At 41.2% G+C, this 26,767-nt stretch overlaps 1 protein-coding gene across 1 annotated transcript in view; it reads left to right on the top strand.

Moving 5' to 3' along the window:
• Positions 1-24,289: 24,289 nt before the first annotated feature.
• Positions 24,290-26,767, top strand: part of LOC145416020 (Y+L amino acid transporter 2-like) — a 17,292-nt gene continuing 14,814 nt past the window's right edge. Inside the window, exon 1 of the mRNA XM_080285120.1 lies at positions 24,290-24,599. Coding sequence (XP_080141246.1) covers positions 24,290-24,599 — 310 coding nt within the window. The remainder of the gene's footprint in view (positions 24,600-26,767) is intronic.

Below are 26,767 nucleotides of genomic sequence, written 5' to 3'. Positions count from 1 at the left end.
AATTTTGAGCAATACCTGAAAATATATACTTTCAGTATAAATTACTTTCAATGTTTCTTCTGCTCTACTACACATATTTCTAACCCGATAAATAACTGTTCATTTAGTCTTGATAAACGAAAGCTATGCCACCTCAGACCAAGAAGAGGAAGAAAACCAGGCCTCCTCCACATGACGAGATGGAGACGGACCACCCAGTGTGTCTTCCTCCTGCCTGCAGTCTTGCCGACGTTGAACGCCCGCTTGACGCCATGAGCCCCACAGAACTCGGCGAAAAACTCGCTCTACAACTCACCAAGTCCGGCTTCATTGACCTCATCTCCAGCCGCCTCATAGCCCAATCTTCTGACTCCAACTCCACCTCGCCTAGCTCCAGCTACCCCTGATCATCCGCTTTTCACTGGCGGGCCTCACACCACAGGCCCGCTTCCACTCTGAGTATGTCGGGTGGAAGAATCTAAACAACAGCAACAACAACAACCCTATTTTTTCGCACCTGTGTCCATAGAGTAGAATTGGAATTAATATTGATGACTATTTTACTGCAGTCCTTGAAAGAGCTTCCCAATCTAGGTCAAATGAAGTTTTTTTTTTTTTTTTTTTTGAGGAAGAAGGAACCAAAGGCAAAGAGCACGCAAAACTGTTCCTTCCAAGAGAAAATCAAAATACAAGAGAGAGAGCCAATTTCAAGATCCATTCATTTCGAGATGCCTGGACACAATGCGTTTGAAAGACTGGAGATCATAGGAAGCAGGAAATACAGACAGAGGGTCCTCAAATATAAAATCGCTTAGGATCTCCGTAAAGCTACAGCCGGCACTGAGAGAGAGAGAGAGAGAGAGAGAGAGAGAGAGAGAAACAGACAGGCAGACAGACAGACAGAAGAAGGAATTAATGCCCCTTTCTATGAGTTCCACAAACTTGCTATATATTTACCTTTTCCTCTCTCCTGCAATTTCGTTCAGTGTGTTTATTCCTCATGGTATTTTTTTCTCACTTCGTCCTGTTACTAATAGATAAAGAGAGAGGGTAGAGAGGCTGCTGTGACATCTCAGTTACATAGACTCTCTTTACTGGCCTGATTTTCCCATCTCTCCAACATGAATGCTGACTTGGAATGATAAACCAACACTAAAATTTGAAGTTAGTTATGAACAGATGCGATGTAGCACGTTCTTTTGTCACTGGGCTACGTGAAATAAGCTACCGTACAAAAGGACGAGAATCTGGATCACGTTAAGGTGAACGAACTCTCATAATACACGAATATATTGCCTAAAACAACGTATGTGCCAATGATTATATCTCATTACATTATGTAGGTCGTACAACTTATACTGTACTGTATATCAACGACCATCTGGTGTTTGCGTAACCACCTTTTCCTCCCTACACCAAACACCTCTCCCTCACTCTCCGTTCCGCCAGTAACTCACCAGCGTTAGTCCCAGTCCCTCCAGTCTAATAACGCATCTGTTCTTACGGCAGTCATACGAGTTTAGTCCACTTAGTGAGAGTCATCTGGCTGTGATGGGGTTAATAGATATGGTTTGTAACACTGCCACTACAAATGCTCTCTCCAGTGAGTATCAGAATCATCTGAAAACAGCGCAGACTCAAGAGGTTGTTGGTTAGAGTTCAGGCCTTGGAAAAAAACAACACAAAAACGGTAAATATATTAATAAACACTGGACTGCAAGGGAGTAAACAAAAGTGGAGACAGCGAGCAGCAAAGAGGTATGGGTGAGGAAGAACGTGGAGAAGGGGCGAGCTGGTAAGTAGTAATAGAAAAGGAATTAGAAGTTAGAGAAGGTAGTGTAGGATAAGAAGGATGTGAATGGGAAAGAGAGGGGGAATGGAGAAAACGAAGTGACAGGAAGACGAGGAACTGAGAAAGGTAGGAAACTGATAATGCAAGAACAAGGCGGATGAGCAAAGAGAAATATTATCCAATGATGATGATCAATATCATCCTAGCAATGACACCCACTAAATAATAATCCTCAGAGCGCACACACACACACACACACACACACACACACACACACACACACACAGATCTAATTAGCGAAGACAGTTAGGGGTTTATTTATGTGTGAATATACGGGTAAGGTGTTCACCCGATTTGTCTGTCTGTTTGTCTCTCGGTCTGCTAACAACTTTACGCGAAAACTACTAGTGCGATTTTGATTAAAACTATAAAGATGATGGGCTATGACCTCATCACGTGATTAAATTTTGGGCCTAACTGGGCCAAGGCTGTAAGGCCAAAAAATATATTAAAAAAGGGAGAGGGACAGGTAATAATCGTTTTTTTTTTTTTTCGCCATAACTCCTTTCAAATTCGTCAAATAAATGAAACCAAAACCTAAAGGTGCATCATTAATATCAGCATTCTATAACATGCCTCGATACATCAGGGGGCTCATCCCCCAGTTAGAGGTAGGGGAGGTCAGTTTCAGGTGGGTTGGGCCTAAAATTTAAAATGGGCATAAAATCGTACATTTCCACCCGAATTACTCCAAATTTTATATGTGACATCTTTGACTAGATATCCTGTTGTGTTTATACGTCAGCATTAAAATGACTGCCGGGAACGGTTTTGCTGTGCCTTGACACCGCTTCTTGTTGTTCGAGAGAGCGAAGCGAACTAGAACACCAAATTTAGTCACAGTTTGGACCCCGACATATATGCCCGAGCGAAAGATTTGTCACATCAGCAAGAAATGGGGGTAGGGGTCGGGAGGAAAACTCTTTAGTACGACAGCGAACCTTTTTGGATATCTCAGCCAATTTTGAAGTTACTAGAAAGATAGACACCAATTTGGAAATCGCATAAAAATCCTCAGTTATTTTCATTTCATAGGCAACCCGTAATTCCCAATAGTTTTTCCGTAAATCGAGGAAACGATTTTTTATACGGCAGATTAGCATAACAGCCGGCCGCGCAAGAAGTAACGGTCTGAGGTTGCGTGAGTAGCGCAGCAGCAGTTTTCGACGATTGCTGAGAGAGCTGGTTTTAGGAAGTGTGAGGGAATATTTTTGATGTAATCTAGTAAGTTCTTATTAGTATTTTCAGGTCAGGAAATCAGAGGAAGATGATGAGCCACATGAGACAATATTCAACACTGCCTGACTTGCTCGTTCGTTCGCTCGAACACGTTCCACACTTTCAGTGTGGACGTTTATTACATGTTTTATCATGCTGTAAGCACTCATGATGAAATTCCTCACCGTTACTTCTCCAAAGTCGAAAAACCTGGCGACTGAGCAGTTGGGTTATTACCTCTTCCCGCCCCGGAGGGGCTCGGGGACGGTTGTTGTTTTCACTTGGTTTGTCTGCTTGTTTGTTTGTTTGTCTGTATGTCTGTGCGTCTGTCTGTCTGTATGTCTGTTTGTAAACAACTTTACGCGAAAACTACTGGTGCGATTTTGACAAATTACAGGGTTAATGGGCTATGACTTTCTGATCACCTGATTAAATGCTGGGCCTAACTGGGCCAAGGCCTAGGCTGTAGGCCCAAACATTGTAAAAAAAAAAATAGTTTTTTCGCCATAACTCCTTTCAAATTCGTCATATCGACATGAAACCAAAACCTAAAGGTGCATCTTTCAAATCTGCATCCTATAACATGCCTCAGTACATCAGGGGGTCACCCCTCAGTTAGCGGTAGGGGAGTCAGTGTCAGATGGGTCGGGCCTAAAATTTGAAATGGGGATAAAATCGTCAATATTCACGCAATTTACTCCAAATTTCATATGTGACATTTTTTACTAGATATCTTGTTGTGTTTATACGTCAGCACTAAACTGACTGCCGGGGCCGGGTTTGCTGTGCCTTGACACCGTTCTTGTGCGTAAATGTTTTTGCTCTGGCTGGTACCCAGCGAGTTGGATGGGAACTAACTGCTTACAGTACCAACCCACAGTAGGATTTTCTTAAACTGCTGCATTGTGGTTTTGTTCCTTTTATTCCTTTATTCATGAAGGTTGAGGTATAAACTATATGATATAACTAAGCATGATTTGTATGTGTGTGTGTGTGTGTGTGTGTGTTGACAGATACCAGCAGGGAATCTTATGATCTCGTAAGGTAGGACCATCTAACGAAAAAGACGACGATCCTATTCGACTTCACGTTGATTTGACGTTTGGTGACTAATTTCGCAATAACACATCCCATCATGAGACTTGTGGAATTAAAATATCCTCAATTATGTGATGAACTAAGTATTAAAAAAAAAATCCAAATAACTAAGCAAAGTAGTAGCTACGTTGCGACACTGAGCCAAGAACAAAGAGTTTATTCTAAGATGCGAACTATGAAAAATAACGCGGGACTGAAACGATTAAGCTTGAAGATGTCAGTGAAGTATTTTCAGACAGTACAATTATGAATTACAGTTTTAAGGCACATAGCTTTGTAGATGAGTCGTAACTTTATACAGATATACAGAGACTCTCAACTTGTACATTTTTTTTTTTATCATACATAGACATCTGAGAGGATGGAGGGTGAGAGACTGACGAGGAGAGTGTATGTGAGTGAGGTGGAGGGGGGGGATAGGGAGGTAGAGGCCGAGGATGAGATGGAGGGATGGAGTAGAGAGGTAAATGAGAGAGAGGGCTGTGAGTTCGGAGCAGGGCAGTGAAATGGCGGGACAGGGCGATGTGGAGGCGATTTGTTTATGGCCACCCCGTACGGGATTATGGCGTCTGGTAATAGATAGATAGATAGATAGACAACTGAAATCCGCATATTACAGTTGCGATCCTTACCAAACAATGGTTCCAAACCTCTGAATTATATGGCTCTGTCAGGGGTCAAGAACATCAGTAAGACAGGTCGTTGTGTTGAGACGCGAATTTTAAGGTCCCTCCATAAAATACTTGTATACTGAGCTCAGAGCTGTACACCCAGAGCATTTCAATTAATGCATAATAGCTGAACACACAGGCTAAGAAATCTAATCCTTACATTGAAAAAAAAGTCTTGAAAGGTACTTGCAAATACAGACTAAAACGATATTTCAGGATAGTTTGGCTTCAGCATTCTCAAGAGTCAACTTCTAATACTGTACCAGGAATCGGCCGCGGAAAGGGAAGCAAATCTAAATGGCCTTAACTACGGTTGTTGCTTCCTGAAGAATAATATATATTTTTTTGTTACAAGAAAGCGCACGTACTATTTGATATAACAACATAGTATTTCAGTTTTAGGCACGAACATCAGAGAGGATAAGAAGGCTTTGCCCTGAGCTCTCACTGCCTGGCCAGAAATCGAACCTGAGACTTCTTAGTTGCAGTCCGAATGTGCTTCCGTTTCTACCATCGCCACCCCTCCACACAAGAGGCTTATACTGATGGTAAATTTCTAAAGTCTAGTGAGGTTTGGACACTTTCTCTTTTCCAAGGATGTTTTGGTTATAAGAGGTTAGTTTGTAAGGACTGGATTAACATAGGCTATTCCAGGTGTTCTGAGCTGAGTTGGAATGGGTGAGGTTAGGTTAGGTTAGTCTTTTAATTTTTTTTGGTATGGGTTAGGTTAAGTTAGGTAACTGATAGAACTACTGTAGGTCAGATCCAGTTAGGTAGTCAGCTAAGATTGTACTGGGCTGGAGAGGCAAGAATGCAAAGGATAATAAAGAATAGGTAAGAATTATCGGTACACTAAGTAAGACCGATCATCCAGGTAAGAGAAAGCTTTGGTCACACTTGTGAAGTGGATCACAGCGTAGAAACATGAAAGTGGTTCCTCAACAGCCACAGCTTTAGTGGCGAACAGTTGGTGGTGGTGAGAGGGTGTGTGTGATTGTGTCAGCGGCTCATCTCGTTTATCAAACCGCCATCTATCACTTCACCAACTCTGAATTTACCACTCGGAATATACAGCTTGTCAACTTAAAACATTTTACAGTTTGAATGCACACACACACAGACAGACAGACAGACAGACAGACACACACACACACACACACACACACACACACACACACACACACACACACACACACACACACAGAGATGATGATGATTTTGAAAGAGAAATGAATACAAACTACTTTGAAAATGGGAAAATATTTTGGAAAGATGTGTGGATGTAAAAATGTGGGCGGAAAAGGTTAGTCATAGCTTTGTGACGAGAGCGGAAGAGTGCCAACAAGTGAAAGTGAAGCAATGAGCAGCTAAAACTAATATCCTTGGAAGGCTAATGAATGGAAATAATGAGAGAAGAGTGGTAGCAAGTGTGACTGGTTTTGATTGTGGGCGGAGAAGGCTTGTTGTGCCTAAAACGTGATTTTGGCAAAATGAGGAATGTTGTAAAGAGATTGAAAAATCAGAAGTCATTAGGTGTTGATGGATTGTATTTACAGTTAATTAAATGTTGTGAAACGAGTTGAATAAAGTATTTGCTGGAACTACGCAAGAAAGCTTGGATGAATGAAACTACCGTTAATTGGACGCAGGCTAACACTGTGCCTTCGAAAAAATTATAGGTAATCTAAGTAAGCGTAAAACGTATTGTGGTAAACGTCTATGGAATGTCATGGGATCAGTTTATAGAAAAATAAGTAGAGAGAAAGAATGGAATATATCAGATTGCCTGGTGAGTGAGAGAAGAATGGTTTTAAGGATGATAAGGGATGGCCGTATGGCATATTGCAATAGGACAGATAGCAGAAAAACCATGTGGAAATAAGAATACGGTAGCTTTGACATTACTGAACTGGAATAAAAGCATAATTATAACAGGGTGAACAGAGGATTATGGAAGGTTTTACGCATGTATGGTGTGGACAGAGAGCTCCTGAGTACTGTAATGGGCTTTTGGGATAGCTGTGAGGCATACGTAACTATATCGGTATGTGAGTGGTTCGGTATCAGTGATGAAGGGAGACGTAATGTGTAAAACCCCCTTGGCTGTTCAGTGTACATACGAATGAGTTTATTTAAGATGTTAAAACGAGAATTCTGGAGGGACAGGTGTAAATACAGGATAGAGGTACTGTCACCACTTGGATCCTCTGACCACAATCTCATCAAAGCCTCATTAGTTAACCCTCATATACCTCCCCATTCCGAACCTGTCAGGGTGACCCGATGGCACTTTGACAGGGCAGACTGGGATGGATTTAGAAATTATCTTGCTGATGTTCCATGCCAGTCTTTCTTCTCTAGTGATCCCAATTCTACCCAGTCCCACATTTGCGACTTAATACTAGCTGGTATGGATTTATTCATACCAAGTCAACAATTCACTAAAAGATCAAACTCTCCAAAATGGTTTGATGGCAATTGTGCCAGAGCAACAGCCCAAAAGTCATTAGCATATAGCTCTTACTTAAAATCAAAAACATCTGAATCACTCTCCCAATTTAAAATTGCTAGATATCATGCAAAAGCTGTATTAAATCTATCTAAATCAAACTTTCTTCAAAAGCAAGCATCAAAACTACCTAACAACCCTAATGACAATAGAATATTCTGGTCAACTCTTAATTCTTTCAATAATAACTTTAACAAGTCATCTTCCATTCCCCCACTAAAATCTTCAGATGGCAATATTACAAATGACCCACATGGGAAAGCAGATATCTTTGCTAGTACCTTTGCCAGAAACTCTACCATAGATGATACCAGCCAGAATGTCCCAGTACTGGAACTTGATTCTCCCGAAATTGCCCCACTTAAAATACAGACAAGATTCGTAAAATCCATCCTAGACAATTTACCTACCAACAAAGCTCCAGGCCCAGATGGAATTCCGCCAATTGTTTTGAAAAAGTGTTCCCCTGAACTTGCCTCTGTCCTAGCCAAATTATTCAGACTATGCATACGTACTTCTTTATTCCCAAATTCATGGAAAGAAGCCAATATCCACCCAGTTCCGAAGAAAGGAAGTTCGTCTGACCCCTCCAATTACAGACCAATAGCTGTCACATTTTCTCTTGGTAAGGTATTTGAAACTTTAATTAATAAGCATATTGTTTTACATCTTGAATCCAACAACTTAATTAGTGATAGACAATACGGTTTTCGCCACGAAAGATCCACCATTGACATACTCAATCTCTTAACTCATACCATCCATCAATCAATTGATCTTTTCGGAGAAACTCATGCAGTAGCTCTTGATATCTCTAAAGCTTTCGACAGAGTATGGCACCGTTCCCTGCTGTCCAAACTCCCTTGCTGTGGACTAACGTCTTTTGTTCCTTTGATTTCTTCTTATCTCAGTGACAGGAAAATAAGAGTAAAAGTTGATGATGTATATTCGAATTTCCACTCAATTAACGCTGGCGTGCCGCAGGGATCAGTTCTGGTGCCAACCCTATTTCTGGTTCATATTAATGATCTCTTATCTGTCACTCACAATCCTATTCACTCATATGCAGATGACTCAACACTACATAGTTCATTCACACTCAGATATCCATTTACAAAGTCTAATATCTCTACCTCTCAACTCAGTACAGCCATCTCCATAAATCAAGATCTAGCTACAATCAGCGAATGGGGACAAAACAACCTTGTCTCTTTTAATGCTAGTAAAACTAAATATATACAGTTTACTAATAGACAGATATTGCCAGATTCGTACATTACCTTCAGTGCTACTAATATTCCCATCTCCAAAAGTATTGAAATTCTTGGTGTCTCACTTAACAGTGCCCTCAGCTGGACCTCTCATGTCAGATCACTTGCTAAAACCGCCTCAAAGAAACTTGGATTATTGTACAGAGTCTGTAACTTCTTCGCCGATGAGCAGTTAGCTATAATTTATAAGTCATGTGCACTCTCAGCTTGAATATTGCTCACCCTTGTGGAATGGTTGTGGAGAGGTTGCATTAAGACAACTAGACAAAATTCAGAATAAAGCTGTTAGAATCATTAACAACCCTGCCATTACATATAAACTACCTCCCCTGCAAGTAAGAAGGAATGTTGCCTCCCTTGCATTATTTTACAGATATTTTTTTGGCAAATGCTCAGACGAAGTTACGTCCATGGTGCCACCTCTCCATGCCTTCCCTCGTGCTACACGGGCATCTGGTAGCGCTCATGACTGGAATGTCACTCAACCATATTGCAGAACTTCTGCCTATCAGAATTCTTTCATTCCCCGAACTGCATCTCTCTGGAACTCGCTTCCCCAGAGTTGTTTTCCTCCAAATTTCAACCTACAACTGTTCAAGTCTAACTGTTACAGATATTTTCTGAATGGAGGACACCAGTAATCTGGTGTATGGATTTTTTTTTTCCCCATTTGTTTTTCCTTCGTTCTGTTATTAAAAAAAAAAAAAAAATGTAAATGGTGATGGGTGGCGCATCATATATTTGACGTATTGTATGCGATAGACCTTGTTTGCGAATTATGAAGATTACCTTTGCAGAGAGTGCAGAGTTTTATGCATGGATTTCTGTGTGTCATGTGTTGAGACTAAATGCAGATATCATTCACTGTGAAGTGTTGATTAATGGATAAACTTGGAATGTTTGCGGAGTTTCAGGATCTCAAAACAGAAAATAAAGTTAATTTGCATAGGAAGTGGAAAGTATAATGGAACTGAGGATGAAGGTGGATGGTGAAATTAGGGCCTTTACGATTAATAAAAACCTTAATTTGGAAGTTGCAAGAGGATTGCATTTTGTGTTGGTCCCCATATTAGCATTCAAGTATGAAACTCTGTCATGGCATAAGAATGCAAAGCCAAGAATATCGACGTTGGAAATGAGATAACTGGAAATCTGCGTGAAGTATGTGGAATCATTTCGAGAAAAATTATAAGGTAGACTTCTGGAAGATTTGAAGTAAGGAGGCCTGCTGACAACTGGGTAGAAGATAGTTTGCTTAGATGGTACGAACATATGAAGAAAGTGATAATAGGTAGGTCAGTCAAAATGGTATATGCAAGGGAGTAGACTGTAACACTAGTCAAGAAGGCCGGTACTCCCAGGGTGGATGGAAAGCTGATGAAAGATAGAACTGGAGCTCTCGTTAATCAGCTTTCGGAACTAGCTTCTAACCATACCCCTTTGCTGAACCTTTTCAGTGTTTCAGCAATACAGAGGGTAGGGAAGCATGCTCTCCAAAACAAGTTCCTCTAACTGTTGTCACCAAGCTACATGCATATTACACACTACACTTCCTATTCAAAATTTTACTAAAAATGACATCATATCACCAAGCATCGGAGTTCCCTGGGTGGGTGGGGGAGGGGGATATAAAGCCCCACCATTTGCCCCTCTCCCGGTGACTACAAAGCGAGATGCCTGGTACCACTGTCTGACTCACTTCTTCATTTCTGAAGCATTCGTAGCCTCTCCTCTAATTTTCTCTCCGTTTTCTGAGAGGACTGATGGCAAACCCATCTGTGTATCCTCCTACTTTCCCTATACTCATTGCAAAGCCAAAATTGGCTGTTGTGTATATGTATGTAACATCATATCTTGCGCTCGTCTTCCTAAACTTAAATCTTCTGAATTATCTACTGTCTTGCTTCAGCTTTCCTCTTATTCTCTGGCTAAATATATCTGTGCAATTTACTTATCCCCTAATTCTATTGACTATGACAAAATCTTCGACCATCTTGCTTTTAAGATGGAAAACATACTATCAGTTCCTCCTTTTTCTGAAATCTCCATTCTACGAGATTTCAATGTTCACCATCACCTTTGGCTCTTCTCTCCTTTCACAGATCCATCTGGTGAACAAGCCTACATATTTACTATCCTTAATAATCTGGATCAGCTTGTACAGCACCCTACTTGTATCCCTGACCGCCTTGGAGGGAGTTCCAACATATCTGACCTCTTCCTTACAACCAATCCTTCTGCTTACGCTTTTAATCTTTCCTTTCTGTTGAACTCCTTCGATCACAACCTTATCACCTCAACCTGTCCTATCTCTCCATTAAGGCTCTTAGACCCTTCAAAGAAACAGCGACTGTGGCACTTTGGAGCTGCTGATTTGGAGGCCATTAGACACTACCTCTTTGATTTTCTCTGGAATGATTATTGCTTCCGTGGCCAGGAGACATCTAAGTGTGCCTTACGCATTACGGTGGTTGTTTTCTCGGACATGGAAGCATACATTCCTTTCTCGCATCCCCTGACTAATGCAAAAAAAATTGTTTAAGTCACTGTTGTTCTAATTATTTCCACAACATGGAGAAGGCCTACAAAAGGTACTGGAGTTAACCCACTCCTGAATCTCATCCCTTTTATGTTTCTGTCCGGAATCGTGCTAAGTCTGTTCTTCACCCTGTTAAAAATAATTTCATTCATACAAAATGCTCTGACCTCTCCAGCTCGTATCTTCCCAATCCTTCTGGCACCTTGACAAAAACCTTTATAACAACTTCACCTCATCATCCTTCTCACCTCTATTCCTTGCTGATTGCTCTATACCTATTTCTTCTACTGATAAAATAGAATTTTTCTCTCAGAATGTCTCCTCCAGTTCCACCTTAGATGATTCCGGTGCTGTTCCTCCATCACTGCCCCCTTCTGATTTCCTCATGGCTGATATGAAAAGTTCTTCAATTGATGTATTTTCTGCCATCGCAGGCCTCAATACTAACAACGCATAATTATGGGCCTGATTGGGTCCCTTTTGTTGTTTTCACGAACTGTGCTTGTGTGCTTACACCCTACGTAGGTTTATCAATTTGTACCTTTCCTTCTTCCCGAAAGTTTTCTCTCATTCAGCTAGTTCCAAAGAAGGTTGACCATTCCCATCCCTCTAACTATCGCCCAATTGCTTTAACATCGTGAGTTTCAAAAGTTTTCGAGTCTATTCTTAACCAAAAAAATCTTAAAGCATCTTTCCTATCATAACCTTCCTTCCGATCGTCAGTATGGGTATCGCCAGGGACGCTCCATTGGCGATCTTCTCACCTACCTTTCAGACTCCTTGTTATCCTCCTTTCAGGACTTTGACAAAAGCTTTGCCAGTGCACCTGATATCTCAAAGGCTTTCGATCGAGTCTGGTGTAAATCTTGAATTTCCAAACTGCCCTCTTACGGTTTCGATCTCTCTATCTTTGTCTTCATCTGTAGCTTCCTTTCTGGTGTTTCTATAGCTACTGTTTGAAATGGCCACCATTCTTCACCTAGAGCTATCAATAGTGGTGTTCCTCAGGGCTCTGTCCTATCACCAGCTCTCTTTTATTCATCAGTGACCTTCTAAATTGTACATCTAACCCTATCCACTCATACACTGATGACTCCACCATTCACCTTTCCATTCACATCCCGCACCTATCAACCCAACAAAGTCTTCCACAGGGGTACTCTCTAATAATTAAAAACATCCAGCTTACCCATGCTTAACCTTTAAACATGCTTGGGGTTTCATTCTCTCAGCCTTTACCTTGGAAAGAACATATTACCTCTCTTGTAAAATCTGCTTCTAAGTGATTAGGTGTGCTAAGCAGACTCCGTGCCTTCTTTACCCTGCACGGCTGTTGACTTTACACACGGGTTTTATTCGTCCGTGTTGAGTACAGCTCTCACGTGTCGGGAGGCTTCCCAAATAGAACTCATCTCAACAAAGTGGAGTCAAAGGCTTTTTACCTCATTAACTATCCTCCTCTTACTGGCTTCCTTCAACCTCTGACTCTTTACCACACTATTGCATCTTTATCTCTTTTCTTTCTCTACTTCAATGGTCACTACTCCACTGAACTGTCTGCTTGCATCTCTCCACCACTATGGCGGGCGCGAAGCACCCATCTAGCAACAAACTCTCATCTCTTTACTATTTAACTCTCTTGTGGGAAATATTTTCCCCCAGAGCAGTTGTGCCCTTTACTTTTATAATAGTTGTCTCTGTTGAAAGCAGAGGAAAACCCAGAGGGCATGAATGACTAATTCAAGTGGTTTTATAACCCAGAGATTACGTTCTGTTTAATAATTCTTATTATTAATTAATTAAATGCTACTGTGTTTAACCCTTGTGGACAACTATATTGTAAATACTTAGGAATTTTCCATTGACCTAACTGCGCCTGCATGGTAGGATGACTTGTACCCTCTGAGAAAATGGAGGAAGCGTTTAATACAAATTTACACAGATAAAGGGAATATTTAGCTTTAGTTTGATTGAAATTAAAATTGAATTAAGTTGGATTTGCCTTGTATATTTCATGAAGTAATTCTACTGTTTTAAGATAATGTAATTAATAAATAGCTGGCATCTCTGAACCCTGTCTGGGAAGAAGAGGGTCGCCATTTTTTGCACTCTGTTCGAAAAGCTAATTCAAGCTGCACGTTGTAAAATATGCACTTAAGGACGTTGGAGAACCCAGGCCAATCGACCAAGACCTCACGCCCGTCAGGATCTGTTATTCCTACTCTATCTAGATAAGTAACCTATATGATTTGGCCAAATTGGGGGACTAGCTAGGATGTAAGGAGATAAGTACTGGTGAGTTAGGGTATTAATTATACCCTGATTTCCTAAGAGACTTCTATTATTATAAATTAACATTGTTGTTGCTAGGTTAACACTCATCAGAGAAAAAGTATATGAAAATTTCTGATATCTCTAATGCAAGAGTTAACCGTTACTCCCAGTCCTTCATGTATGCAATAGGTCAACTCTGGAACTATCTCCCTCCTCCTACTGCCTATGGTCTCCAGTCTTTCAAATGCAGTGTGTCCAGGCATCTCAAATGAACGGATCTTGAATTAGACTCTCTCTTATCTTGTTTGTGCTTTTTCTTGGAGGGAACAATTTGCAGGCTCCTGGCTTTTGGTTCCTTCTTCCTTGCCTAAAAAAAAACGTGAGACTGAAGGTTAGAGGGGGTGTGATAATCCAAGACGGTGGACGGCTATGGTACCCTAACCACTTGGCTGCATAAGGTGCAGTGGCAGACCGTTTATGGCACGTCTTTTCAGGAAAACTGAGGATGTTTTCATTAGCTGTTTTAACCTAGTTATACTTCGCCGACAGAGCTAGAATTACATTCATACAATGATCAATTATTTTTCTCACCTTTGCAACAAACACGACATCAGTAGGTGGACTTGTCAAGGAGTAATGAGGAGTTCAGTACAAGGTGTATCTTCCCATCTGAATGAACAATTCGCCCGCTTGGTCGTGCTAGCCAGGCTTGCAAGAAGTTACTGTACCATATTTCATTGTCAGCTATTTCCAAGGTATTACATCCATGCTTGCGGAACGAAAGTGGGTGTTATGGTTTGGGATGTGTGTGTGTGTGTGTGTGTGTGTGTGTGTGTGTGTGTGTGTGTGTGTGTGTGTGTGTGTGTGTGTGTGTGTGTGTTTTCAACCTCACTCAAACTGTTTTCAATCAATTTTAACCAGACTTGGTGGTAGTGGTGACAGCCAGCCAATAAGAAAACATACTCTTTTGGAGAACAAATGAAAAGTCAAGGTCACAGGGCTAGGTCAAACCCTGACCTTGCAAAATCAGCCTATAAAGTTTTGTACCAAATTCAGAACAAACATGGGAGAAGGGTTGTGGCTAAGCTAATTAATGAAGTGATTTAGTTTTGAGAAGAATCAAAGATCAAGGTCACGGGGCAAAGTCAAAGTTCGACCCATGTGTTTGTTTGCTAATAAAATTTACGGTTATGATCCAGTTTTGATTAAAAAAAAACAAAAAACGATGGAGGGGTTGATGGTCATCCAAGGGGTAAACATTTTGCTTCTAAGATTAAATCAAAGGTCAGGTTCACAGCACGTGGTCAGGTTAAATAGTTTTTATCAGATGAAGGCGAAACTTTGCTGCACGATGGAGGATATGGCAGGAATGAAGGATCCGGTTTTGAGAAGAATCAAAGTCCAGGGTCACAGGAAGAAGGCCAAGTATTAGATTCACAGGGTAAGGTCAACTCAAACAGTTTTTAATTGATATGAACCACACGTGGGGGAAGTGTTAAAGATCAGGCAAGGACATTAGGATTAAGCTTTGGGAACAACCTGTCAAAGTCGCCCCTGTGTCTGCTACGACGAAACTAACAAGAACAAGTTTAATGGAGTTGGATCAAACCTTTTGGATGGGTTGAGGATCACACACGACATTAACCAATTGTTTTGGGAGGCAGTAGGTTAAAGGTCAAGGTCAAGGTCACAGAGCAAGGTCAGCTTAGTTTTTTTTTTTTTTTTTAAGTTCAGTGTAGAGTGAACTTTGTGGAAGGGTTCAAGTTTAAACAGGTTAAAGAAATTCGACTCGTAGAACTATAAATCAAAAGTCTAGGTCACAGGAAACTGTAAAAGGTCAGTGTCATGGAGCAAAATCAACTCAGACAATATTTATTTGATACGAGGCAAGTTCGTGGAAGGGTTAAGGGTTAGACAAGAATGAAGTAATTCAGTTCTGAAATTAATTTTTTTAAGGCCAAAGTCACAAGCAGAATGAAATATTCTGCCCTTAGATCAGTTGGTAGGCGAAGGTGTTGCATTCTCTAAGTGCTTCTACATGTTACTTATTTTCTGTATATGTGCATAGTTTATGTTCAATTACTACACAGTTAGGGCAAAGTAGATCCAGTTTCACTTCCTTTACCATCGCTTGCAGCTGACTTCTGGTAGGTTAGCAACAATATAGAAATGTATCATATTTTCTTACCGCTTATTTCTCAAATATTGCTTAGATTCTATTCTTTTTCTTCATCAGTCCTGCAAAGCAGGATGCTATGATTTTCGGCATTTCACTATATACCGTTGCGCAAGATTCCATTACTGTTGATTTATGTTCAGCCATAAATGCCAGTCTAGCCAAGACTACGGTAGTGTACACTCCTCAAGACATATATTTTGATAAACAACATTGCTAGAACAACATTAGCTTCAAATCTTTTCATTGTTCAATATAGGAATCATGTGTTTGTCGTCTGTCTCCTGTACTTGCATGCTGGGGCGGTGGTAGCCAAGTTGGTAGTGAGGTGGTCATCTGTTCCAGTGGACACCGTCTCGAATCCCGGCTGGAACAGGGAACAATATATAAGATCTGAATTTCGCTAACCGAAGACTTTACTGATCTAACAAAGACCCGCCGTGTCGTAAAAACACCACTGCCGATACCAATGCACCAGTTCTGTGTGAGACTTCCCTAGAATGTATTCAGTACAGACGATGGGTGTTAGAACGTGTGGAGATGTTTGGCACGTAGGAGGACTGCTGGGCCTCAGGGAACGGCCTGTAAATCCTATTCCCAGGTTGGATGCATTAAAAAAAAAAACATCCTGCTGGAAGACACGAGCAGAACAACTCGTGTTACCTTGACAGAAGATATTCTTTTTTGAGCAAATTGCCAAACAAATTTCCTAAAGACAAAAAAAATCCTCTTGTAACCCAGGCTTTAATACAGACGATTGGCTGTGTCAGATTATAAGAGCAGACAAGGCATTGGTGGCAGTGTGTGAAGTACTCATGTGGCAGTATTTCATCTGTGTGTGTGTGTGTGTGTGTGTGTGTGTGTTTCTGACTAAACATCTCAACCGACAAGTGTGACACATTATAAAGAGATTAAGAGAGTACTTATACATGAGTATATTGGTTGTAATTACCTTCAACTTACTGAATGTATTTAAGACAATGAACCATGACAGAATTAAAAAAAAAAGAACATACAAAGGAATTTGTAAAGACATGAGCCAAATAATTCCTTAAAGTTCCAATATTTTATGCTGCTAGAAAGAATGATTTTCAGCCCACGAAGAGATTTTCTTAAAATAATAACATTATCTCTAGATTTCCTTCCCGGGCCTTACAAGCGAAGGAAATGTTTAAGAATACCACCATACGAAAGCAAGGCATGAATGGTGTTGGACTTAGGGTACTGTGGAGGATTGATGTGGCTGGACGACTTCATGTGGGGGGGAGAACATGACAAGGATTTGTACCTTTTTTTTTTTTTAACTTGAAAATTGACCCACCGAGTATGTTAGGGTGGTAATGTGATGCACACCCTTGAGGAAACAAACTTCCACAATATCTGCAGATTCTTAGGCATGTGAGAAAGAGCCAGGAATCGAGAACTTGATTGGTGAGTGAATACAGTAGTTCCGGGACTCAGTTACATGGGCATGCTGTTGACAGGTTTCTTTCCTTGGTGTTTTCTGATTCCTTGTTTTCTGGGCCCTGCCTCACCTCATTAATAGGTGGCAAAACAGGTGAAGATGATGATGACGATGATAAGTGTGTGTGTGTGTGTGTGTGTGTGTAATTCACCGGGTCGGTCAGGATCACTTGATGGTCGTGATCGTCAGCTTTTACCCTCCCGGAAGGGAGCTGAGAGCTCATATAGTCTGATCTAAGGGCAAGGCTGTGACCTTCACACAAGCACACACCCATCCCCTTGCTCAAGGAGGACAGTAATCACCCACTTCGTCAGTGAAACTTTTCGCAGCCTGAGCGAGGCGCGAACTCCCGTCCACCAGTTGGCAAGCGAGAACGTTACCACTGCACCAGCGAGCGGTGTGTGTGTGTGTGTGCGCGCGCGCTTATCGTACAGTATTTGATTTAGGTATAATTTCTCAAAAATATCCACAGTACATGCACAAATTGTCTCCTCATATCACAGTAAATATTGTCATACTTCTGGTACTGCTGAATGTTTGAAAGTGAAGTCTGTTAAGGGATGGATTGACCACTTGGCTGACTAGGCTATAGCTTAGAGTTCCTACCCTTGAAGGGGCCCCAATTTGTTATAATAAATAAAAGAATAAATAAATAAAAAGATAAATTACAGCATCTGACATCATAATCAAATGATGAACACTAAAGTCTTTCGTCTAGTAAGACCTACCGAACACTAACTATTATGACTGAGAGACTTGACAGAATTTTGGACAGCTCATGCTGCCATTATTGTTAGTCGCATTTTCTTGCTTGGTTTCTAGTTTAATTGTGGCTGGCACTTCTACCCTTCAGAATTAACTTACTCCGACCAAACTTAGACATAATGACCAGCCTATGACCTACAGTACTTGTGTCCACAAGGTTTTGGCTGCTAGGCAACGACTCATTGCCTAGCAATGGCCGAAAGAAATCGCTTTTTTCGTACTTTTTACGTTTTGAGCTGTAGAAACATTACTAATGGACAAAGAAAGCTCTGACTTCTTTAGGCTGAATCTTGAGGTCATTCACCGTCAGAAGGGTGCCATCCATTTCTCCCCTCTCTCCTCTAGTTTTCGAGTGGCAACCCTGCGAAGATTGGCCTCAGCGTCCCTAGCAACCAGTACGGGTTTTCAAAAATACCCCCACCCTCCCCCAGTTCACCAGCAACTCTAATGGCATTGAATGAAAATTTGCATGCTTATAGACACTTACTAGTACTACAATTATCTACTGTACACCTTAGTGCTACATTGGCCAGGTTAGGGGTCAAAGGTCATCACATGCAAAAACAGTGGAAATAGTTAAAATCACGACTATGCTTGTGCAAAATGCTAAGGCTCCGAAGACTGTTAAGCCAGGGCCATGATTCTTGAGCGGAATGTTGCACTGGAATACCTCCATATAAAAATTACATTTAGTGTCGAAACTCACTTCCAGTCGCTGGAAGTTGTACCTCTGGTGGGCCATTCGTCGAATTTCAAGTTCCCTAGCTCCACAGTGGGTGGATGGACTCGAATGAAACTTTGAGGGTTTATAGATGTTAATGAGTACTACAAGTGTTCATCGTACATGCATGGCCTATATCTGCCAGGTCAGGGGTCAAAGATCATCAAGTGCAGAAAATATGAAATGCGTTAAAATAACGATCTCACTTGCACAGAATGGTATGATTCCAAAGATTATTAAGCCAGGGCCATGATTCTTGGGTGGAATGTTGCACTGGAATACCTCCATACAGAAATGACTGTTAGTGTCGAAACTCGCTTCCAATCGCTGGCAGCACCTCCTATAATTTGTACCTCAGGTGGGCCAAACCTTGGTCTGCTTACAGCTGGCCATCGTCACGTATCAGCTTGTTTCAATGAAAATGGGTCATTTCTCATTTTTAGTTTTGTGCGATAATAAAATCTTCTGTACTATGGAAACGCCGTCACACAGTTTGATTGTGATACGAGTATATTGTTTTAAAGTACTTTTTTTTTCTTTTCTATGGAGCTTCTGTCATTCGTCCCACTCGGGTGTTTCTTTACGTTTTTCATATAAATATAATCATTGTCTGTACATTATTCCACCATAAAATCATACACTCTACAAATGTCAGGCAACATTCTCCGTAGTGATGGAGTGCAGAGAGGAAGTCATGTAACCTCCACTCAAACTCAGTAACTCTCCTGCCTTCATTGATAGTGTGCAAGAGCGACACACGGCCCTACATATGTACATGTTTTGTATCATAGGTATTATATTTTGATGTACACGTGTGCTGACTCATAAAGTTGATATCCAAGCCACTGGATGAAGTTCTTAGCTGTTAAAAACAAAAGAGAAGTCACGCGGCCCTACCGGGCCACTCTGCACTTATCCAGTTGAAATCCTTTTCTGAACCATGCTTCTGTGGAAATGCACGAAACTCCATGGAAATGCCCGCTGCATTTCCCACGTACTCATAATGTAACACTGATGGAGACCATTAGTAGTGGCCAAAACACACTTTCTGAAAAGTTCAATTGACAAGATATTGAAACTGCCTGATTTGGGAACCAATTCCAACCATTTCCATGCATACTCATTTCAAAATGTTTTGTTTTTTGATAGGGTAGGGACCCCTATCTCTAGTTTAACTCAGGCACTGAAAGGGGAGTAGACTGCAGCACCAGTCGAGCAGGGCATTACTCCCAAGGTGGATGGAAAGCTGATGACAGGGAGAGCTGGAGCTCCCGTTTCATCAGCCTTCGGGACTAGTCCCTGACCATCCTCCTTTGCTGAACTTTTTCAGTGTCTCATTAACACAGAGAGTAGGCCAGCATGCCCTTCAATACAAGTTTCTCTGTCAACACCAGTCTACATGCACAGTACACACTACACTTCCTTTTCAAAAAATAGAAAAAAAATAATTATGGCACACAATGACCAGGCCTCGGAGTCCCCGGGGAGGCGGGGGACCATAAATGCCCCCATCCGCCCCTCTCACAATGACGAATCAGCGAGATGCCTGGAACCTCTGTCTGACTCACTTCTTCATTCCTGCAACATTTGCGGCCTTTCCTCTAACTTTCTCTCTGTCGAACACCACCTCTCCTCCTCTGAACCTCACCTTCTATTCTTGACAGAGACTCAGCTTTTCTGAAGCAACTGACAGCAAACCCTTTTCTGTTTCCTCCTACTTTCTCTATACTCATTTCAAAGCCAAAGGTGGCTGTTGTGTATATATACGCAACGACTTATCTTGCTCTCGTGTTCCTGAACTTGATTCTTCTGAATTCTCTACACTCTGGCTTCGGCTTTCCTGTCATTCTCTGACTAAATATATCTGCGCTGTTTACTTATCTCCTAATTCTACTGACTATCAAAAATTCTTCGACTATCTTACTTCTACAATGGAACACATTCTGTCCAACTCTCCTTTCTCTGAAATCTCCATTCTAGGAGATTTCAATGTTCACCACCACCTTTGGCTCTCCTCACCTTTCACTGATCCACCTGGTGAACAAGCCTACATCTTTTCTATCCTTAATGACCTAGAGCAGCTTGTACAGCACCCTACCCGTATCCCTGACCGCCTTGGAGAGAGCTCCAACATACTTGACCTCTTCTTTACAGCTAATCCATCTGCTTACACTGTTAATCTTTCCTCTCCATTGGGCTCCTCCCATCACAACCTTGTTACCTCGACCTGTCCTATTTCTCCGGTACGGCCTTGGACCCCCCCAAAAAACGATGACTGTGACACTTTGGAGCTGCAGATTGGGAGGCCCTCAGGTAGTACTTCTTTTATTTTCTCTGGAATGATTATTGCTTCCATGGCCGGGAGCCATCTGAGTGTACTTTGCGCATTACTGAGGTTATTCTCTTGGACATGGAAGCATACATTCCCTTCTCATATCCTTTAACTGATGGAAGAAAGCCTTGGTTTAATCACGCTTGTTCTAATGCTGTCCTCAACAAGGTGAGGGCCTATAAAAGGTACCAGAGCCAACCCACACCTGAATTACATCTTGTTTATGTTTCTGCCCGGAATCGTGCTAAGTCTGTTCTTCACTCTGCTAAAAATAATTTCATCCGTACTAAATACTCTCAACTCTCCAACTCGAAATCTTCACGCTTCTTCTGGCACTTAGCCAAAAGCCTTTCTATTAACTTTACCTCATCATCCCTCCCTCCTCTTTTCTATTCTGATGGCATTGTAGCTATTTCTTCTACTGATAAAGCAGATCCCTTTGCTCAGATTTTCTCCTCCAATTCCACCTTAGACGATTCCAGTGCTGTTCCTCCATCTCTTCTCCCATCTGACTTCCTCATGGCTGACATTAAAATTTCTTCAGCTGATGTATTTTCTGCCATCACTGGCCTTAATACTAACAAGGCACATGGGCCTGATGGAGTCCCTCCTGTTGTCCTCAAGAACTGTGCTTCTGTGCTTACATCCTGCCTAGGCAAACTCTTTCGCCTTTGTCTTTCATCTTGTACCTTTCCTTCTTGCTGGAAGTTTGCTGTCATTCAGCCAGTCCCAAAGAAGGGTGACCATTCCCAACCCTCGAACTATCGTCCAATTGCTTTAACATCCTGTGTCTCAAAAGTATTTGAGTCAATTCCTAACATAAAAATTTTAAAGCATCTTCCCTATCACAACCTTCTTTCCGATCGTCAGTATGGGTTCCGTCAGGGACCCTCCACTGGCGATCTTCTCACCTACCTTTCAGACTCCTGGTCATCCTCATTTCGGGACTTTGGCAAAAGCTTTGCCATTGCACTTGACATCTCAAAGACTTTTGATCGAGTCGGACATATATCTTTAAAATCCAAACTGCCCTCTTACGGTTTCTATTCTTCTATCTGTGCCTTCATCAATAGCTTGCTTTCTGGTCGTTCTGTAGCCGTTGTTGTAGACGGCCATCGTTCTTCTCCTAGATCTATCAACAGTGGTGTTCCTCAGGGCTCTGTCCTATCACCAACTCTCTTCATTTTATTCATCAATGGCCTTCTAAGTTGTACAATTAACCCTATTCACTCATACGCTGATGATTCCACCCTTCACATTTCCATTCGGTTTTCGCAACGTCCATCTCAGCAGTTACTTCAGCAAACAAGGGATGAGGTTATGGCACACCTAATGTCTGACTTGGCTCGTATCTCTGAATAGGGTAAAAATATTCTTGTTGTTTTTAATGCATCAAAAATTCAGTTTTTACACCTATCAACCCGACAGAATCTTCCACAGGTGTACCCACTAATGTTTAATAATATTCAGCTTAATCCTGCATCATCCTTGAACATGCTTGGGGTTTCATTCACTCGGGACCTATCTTGGAAAGATCATATTGCATCTCTTGTAAAATCTGCATCCATGAGATTGGGTGTGCTAAGCCAACTCCATACCTTCTTTACCCCTGCACAGTTGTTGACTTTATACAGGGGTTTTATTCGCCCCTGTGTAGGGTACAACTCTCATGTGTGAGGAGGCTCCCCACATACAGCTCTTCTCAATAATGTGGAGTCAAAGTCTCTTCGTCTCATCAACTCTCCTCATCTTCCCTGCTCCCTTCAACCTCTGCCTCTTCGCCGCACTGTTGCATCTTTATCTCTTTTCTATCGCTGCTTCAATGGTCACTGCTCCTCTGAACTGTCTGCTTGCATCCCTCCACCTCTACGACGGGTGAGTAGCACCCATCTAGCAACAAACTTTCATCCCTTTTCTGTCCAGGTCTCTAACGCAAGAGTTAATCGTTACTCCCAGTCCTTGATTTATGCAACAGGTCAACTCTGGAACTGTCGCTCTCTGTCTGTATTTCCTATTCCTATGATCTCCAGTCTCTCAAACGCAGTGTGTCCAGGCATCTCGAAACGAATGGATCTTGAATTTGGCTCCCTTTTGTATTGTTTTTGTTTTTTTCTTGGAAGGAACGGTATGCGGGCTCCTGGCCTTGATTCCTTCTTTCTTGCATTAAAAGAAAAAAAAAAAATCGGATGTACACTCGGCCAACCGTGAGATATCCTGTGTGCGATTTCCTTTATGGCTGTGAGATTTTTGGTCAACGCTCCTTTTATCCAGCCTGTTCGTACCTAAAACAAGAATAGGAAAACTGGAGTGTATTTGCGACGCTTATTTGTGGTGCTCTGAAGAATGTCTGAAATGGCAAAAATTCAGTGTGTACCCGAATGATCCTCGTGTATTTGACTCTGATCTGATATCTACCTTTTATAGTACGTGTGGATTTCACGTCACGGCTATATTGCTTCCATAATTCGTTGTTCTCACGCAGTGTCCCCTTCCCACCCTCCAATCATAGGTGGAAGATAAGGACAGTTTGAGATGAATCCCACACAAGCTAAGTAATGTAATTTTAATGTTACCACTGATCCATCAATGGGAAAACAATATAGTATCTTTGGTGTCCCGCAGTGAAAAATACTACCACATGGGAATTCCGCCTTTTAACTCGAATGCATCTGTGACAGTATGATGTACGTACACACTGTATGATTGTACACGGTGTCAAAAGCTATACTATATATATATATATATATATATATATATATATATATATATATATATATATATATATATATATATATTCTTCCGAATTACCCACATTTAGTGAAAAGTAAAGTATTCTGATAATTTCTGTCCTTGTTTAGAAGGTTAACTTAACAGTAAGTGACACAAAGGAAAGATTTTTTTTCTCAGCTGTGAATTTGATTCTGAATTGATTCGGTATTACACACAGCAAGTGGTAACTACTAATCCCTTTTCAGCACCGCTGTACCCATCTTGCATTGAAAAATTCATAATGACTATATTAATTTGTCTTCAGTTCTCATCTCATCTCATCTCTCTCTCTCTCTCAAAATAAATAAATAAATAAATAAATAAAGACAACTGAGGAGGATAGAAACTATGTCAACAATCCTTTTGATGTGACAGTTGGTTTTTCATATTATTCTTGCTTCCTTCTAACCACGTCAAACAAGAAGGCTCCTTAAAAAAAAAAAAAAAAAAAAAAAATTAACTCCCTCGTAATCTGAACACCTGGTATTTTATTCCAGCCAAAAACAGAGGATTTAATCAAAGGAGACCAGGAAAGCAAATACTCTAATTATTAATATTTTAAGGACAGGGCAACTCTAGTATTCTATTCCAGCCAAACCAAACGATTTCATTCTGCCGAGGTGAGCCGTAGGAGCCTGACGGAGTTGAGAATGGACGAGAAACAAGAGGTGCCCGAGACGACTCCGATGTCAAGTGAAGGAGAAATAAGACGCAAGATAAAAGTTGAAGTTAAAGAATGCGAAGCCTCAGGAGTGGCACCCAGCTCCCCCGTGTGCCTGAAGCGGGAACTAGGTGTGGTGGAGGCCATAGCCATCATCATGGGCTCGGTGATCGGGTCTGGGATCTTTGTGGCTCCTGCTGGCGTTGTCTCCATCACCGGCAGTGTGGGTCTGTCCTTGGTGGTGTGGGCGGTGTGTGGCGTCTGCACCACCATGGGGGCCATGTGTTTTGCTGAGCTAGGTACGTCATGCTGGGGTTTTTATTATTTTAGGCTCCATGAGTGAGTGATAAAAAATATCCCTTTGGCTGGTAGGTTGTGTGGCGTCTGACCACCTTGGGCAGCATGCATTTTGCAGTTAGGTATGGCAGATTGTTAAAGTGCTTTATTAGATGGATAAATAGATAGATAAAGATATTAGGACTACCACACGTCCGTATTTTCCCGGACTTTTCCTTCTTTTTGGTTCTTTTATCTCTATCTGGCAGGAATTCCCATATATTCAAAATTGTCCGGGATTTTGCCCGTTTAACATTTCACCAGAACATTCCATGCGAAACTGATAATACTGAAGTATATAATTAAGAACATGATATTTAATCATGAAAGAACGATTGAGGTTTGCATGATAGTTCAGTTCTGGACTGTTACAGCTTGCTGCGTTGCTCACTTTCCGTCGTGAACCGACACCATAGCCACCTCCGCTGGCTCCACCTGAGTCAAATTTGAAGAATTAAACCAATTATTCACTTTTAGATACTTAAGACAGTATGTAACAGACAACACATAACGCCGTAATGAAACGAAATAAGCTAGTATTTTTTGCTTCAGCCCTCCCTCCTCCCTCTGCTTCATGGAGCATCCAGTTTTTTGGATATCAGATATGCTAGCCTTAATATATATATATATATATATATATATATATATATATATATATATATATATATATATATATAGAGAGAGAGAGAGAGAGAGAGAGAGAGAGAGAGAGATATAGATAGATAGACAGATAGACAGATAGAGAGATAGATACTCATTATCAACCTTATTAACCTGAGTCAGCTGCATGACAAAGGCCTCTCCCATTTTTTTCCACTCTGACTGTACTGGCTCTTACCCTGTTCCATCTGATCCCAGAAAATCTCCCAGTCTCATCTCGACATGTCGTCCTTACTCTGCTTGCTCCTCTCGTTCCAGCTCTGGTCTGACGTTAGGTTTCCTGGTTGTCGTCCATCTGTTATTTGTTCTCCGAAAGTCGCAACCTGCCCACATCCACGGATGATTTTTTATTGTACTGATTTTATATCCTCTACTTTCATTTTTCCCTTAACTATAAAGCCCTTTTTATCTCTTCATGTCATTCCAAACCTAATCCTTTCCATTTTTCTCTGAGCTCTCCTAAGTTTATGTTCTAAGGATTTTGAATCCACGTTTCTGATCCATAAGTTAGAACAGGAAGGACTTACTGATTATATAATCGATTCCATTGCCATAATGATAATTGCTTATCCTTCAGGTAGTTATTTAGTTTGCCAAAAACCTTCTATCCAGTTCCTGTTCTTCGCTTGATTTCGCCGTCATGGACTTGGTCTATCTTAACTGTCTGCCCAAGGTATACTCATATATATTCCTTAACAGTTTCTAGTACAGTATCTCCTATTTTTATAACATGAGGACAAACATGCCTGTTAAACATAACTTTCGTCTTCTTTATATTTAATTTCAAGCCTACCTTCAAACTCTCCCTGTTCAGGTCACCTGTCATATTTTGTAGTTCATCCCCTGATTCTCTGATAATAGCTGTCATCTACAGATCTAAGATTATTCAATTGCTCACTGTAAACGTTAATTCTTTTGTCATCTCTCTCTCTCTCTCTATCACCTCTTCTTCACAGAGACTCAGCCATATGAGGCAACTGACTGCAAACCGTTCCCTATTTCCTCCTCCTTTCTCTATACTCATTTTGAAGCCAAAGGAGACTGTTGTGCATAACTAAGTACACAACATATCTTGCGCTCGTGTCGCTGAACTTGAATCTTCTGATTTCTCCACCCTCTGGCGTCGGCTATCTTGTCATTCTCTAAATATATCTCTGCCGGTTATTTACTCCTTAATTCAACAGACTGAAAGATTCTTCGACTATCTTATTTCTGTGATGTAACACATCCTATCAGTTTCTCCATTCTCTAAAATATCCATTTTAGGTGATTTCAATGTTCACCACCACCTTTGGCTCTCCTTTCCTTTCACTGATCCACCTGGTGAATAGGCCAACATCTTTTCTATCCTTAATGACCTAGAGCAGCTTGTACAGCACCGTACCCTTATCCCTGACCGCCTTGGAGAGAGTGCCAACATACCTACCTTTTCCTTACAACTAATCCATCTGCTTACACTGTTAATCTTTTC

This window comes from Coenobita brevimanus, chromosome 104 (assembly GCF_032717465.1).
Source record: "Coenobita brevimanus isolate Jiangsu-jjx chromosome 104, ASM3271746v2, whole genome shotgun sequence".
Taxonomy (NCBI): Eukaryota; Metazoa; Arthropoda; class Malacostraca; order Decapoda; family Coenobitidae; genus Coenobita; species Coenobita brevimanus.
Note: the sequence above shows the minus strand (reverse complement) of the source record. Positions and strands in the feature narration are given on the sequence as shown.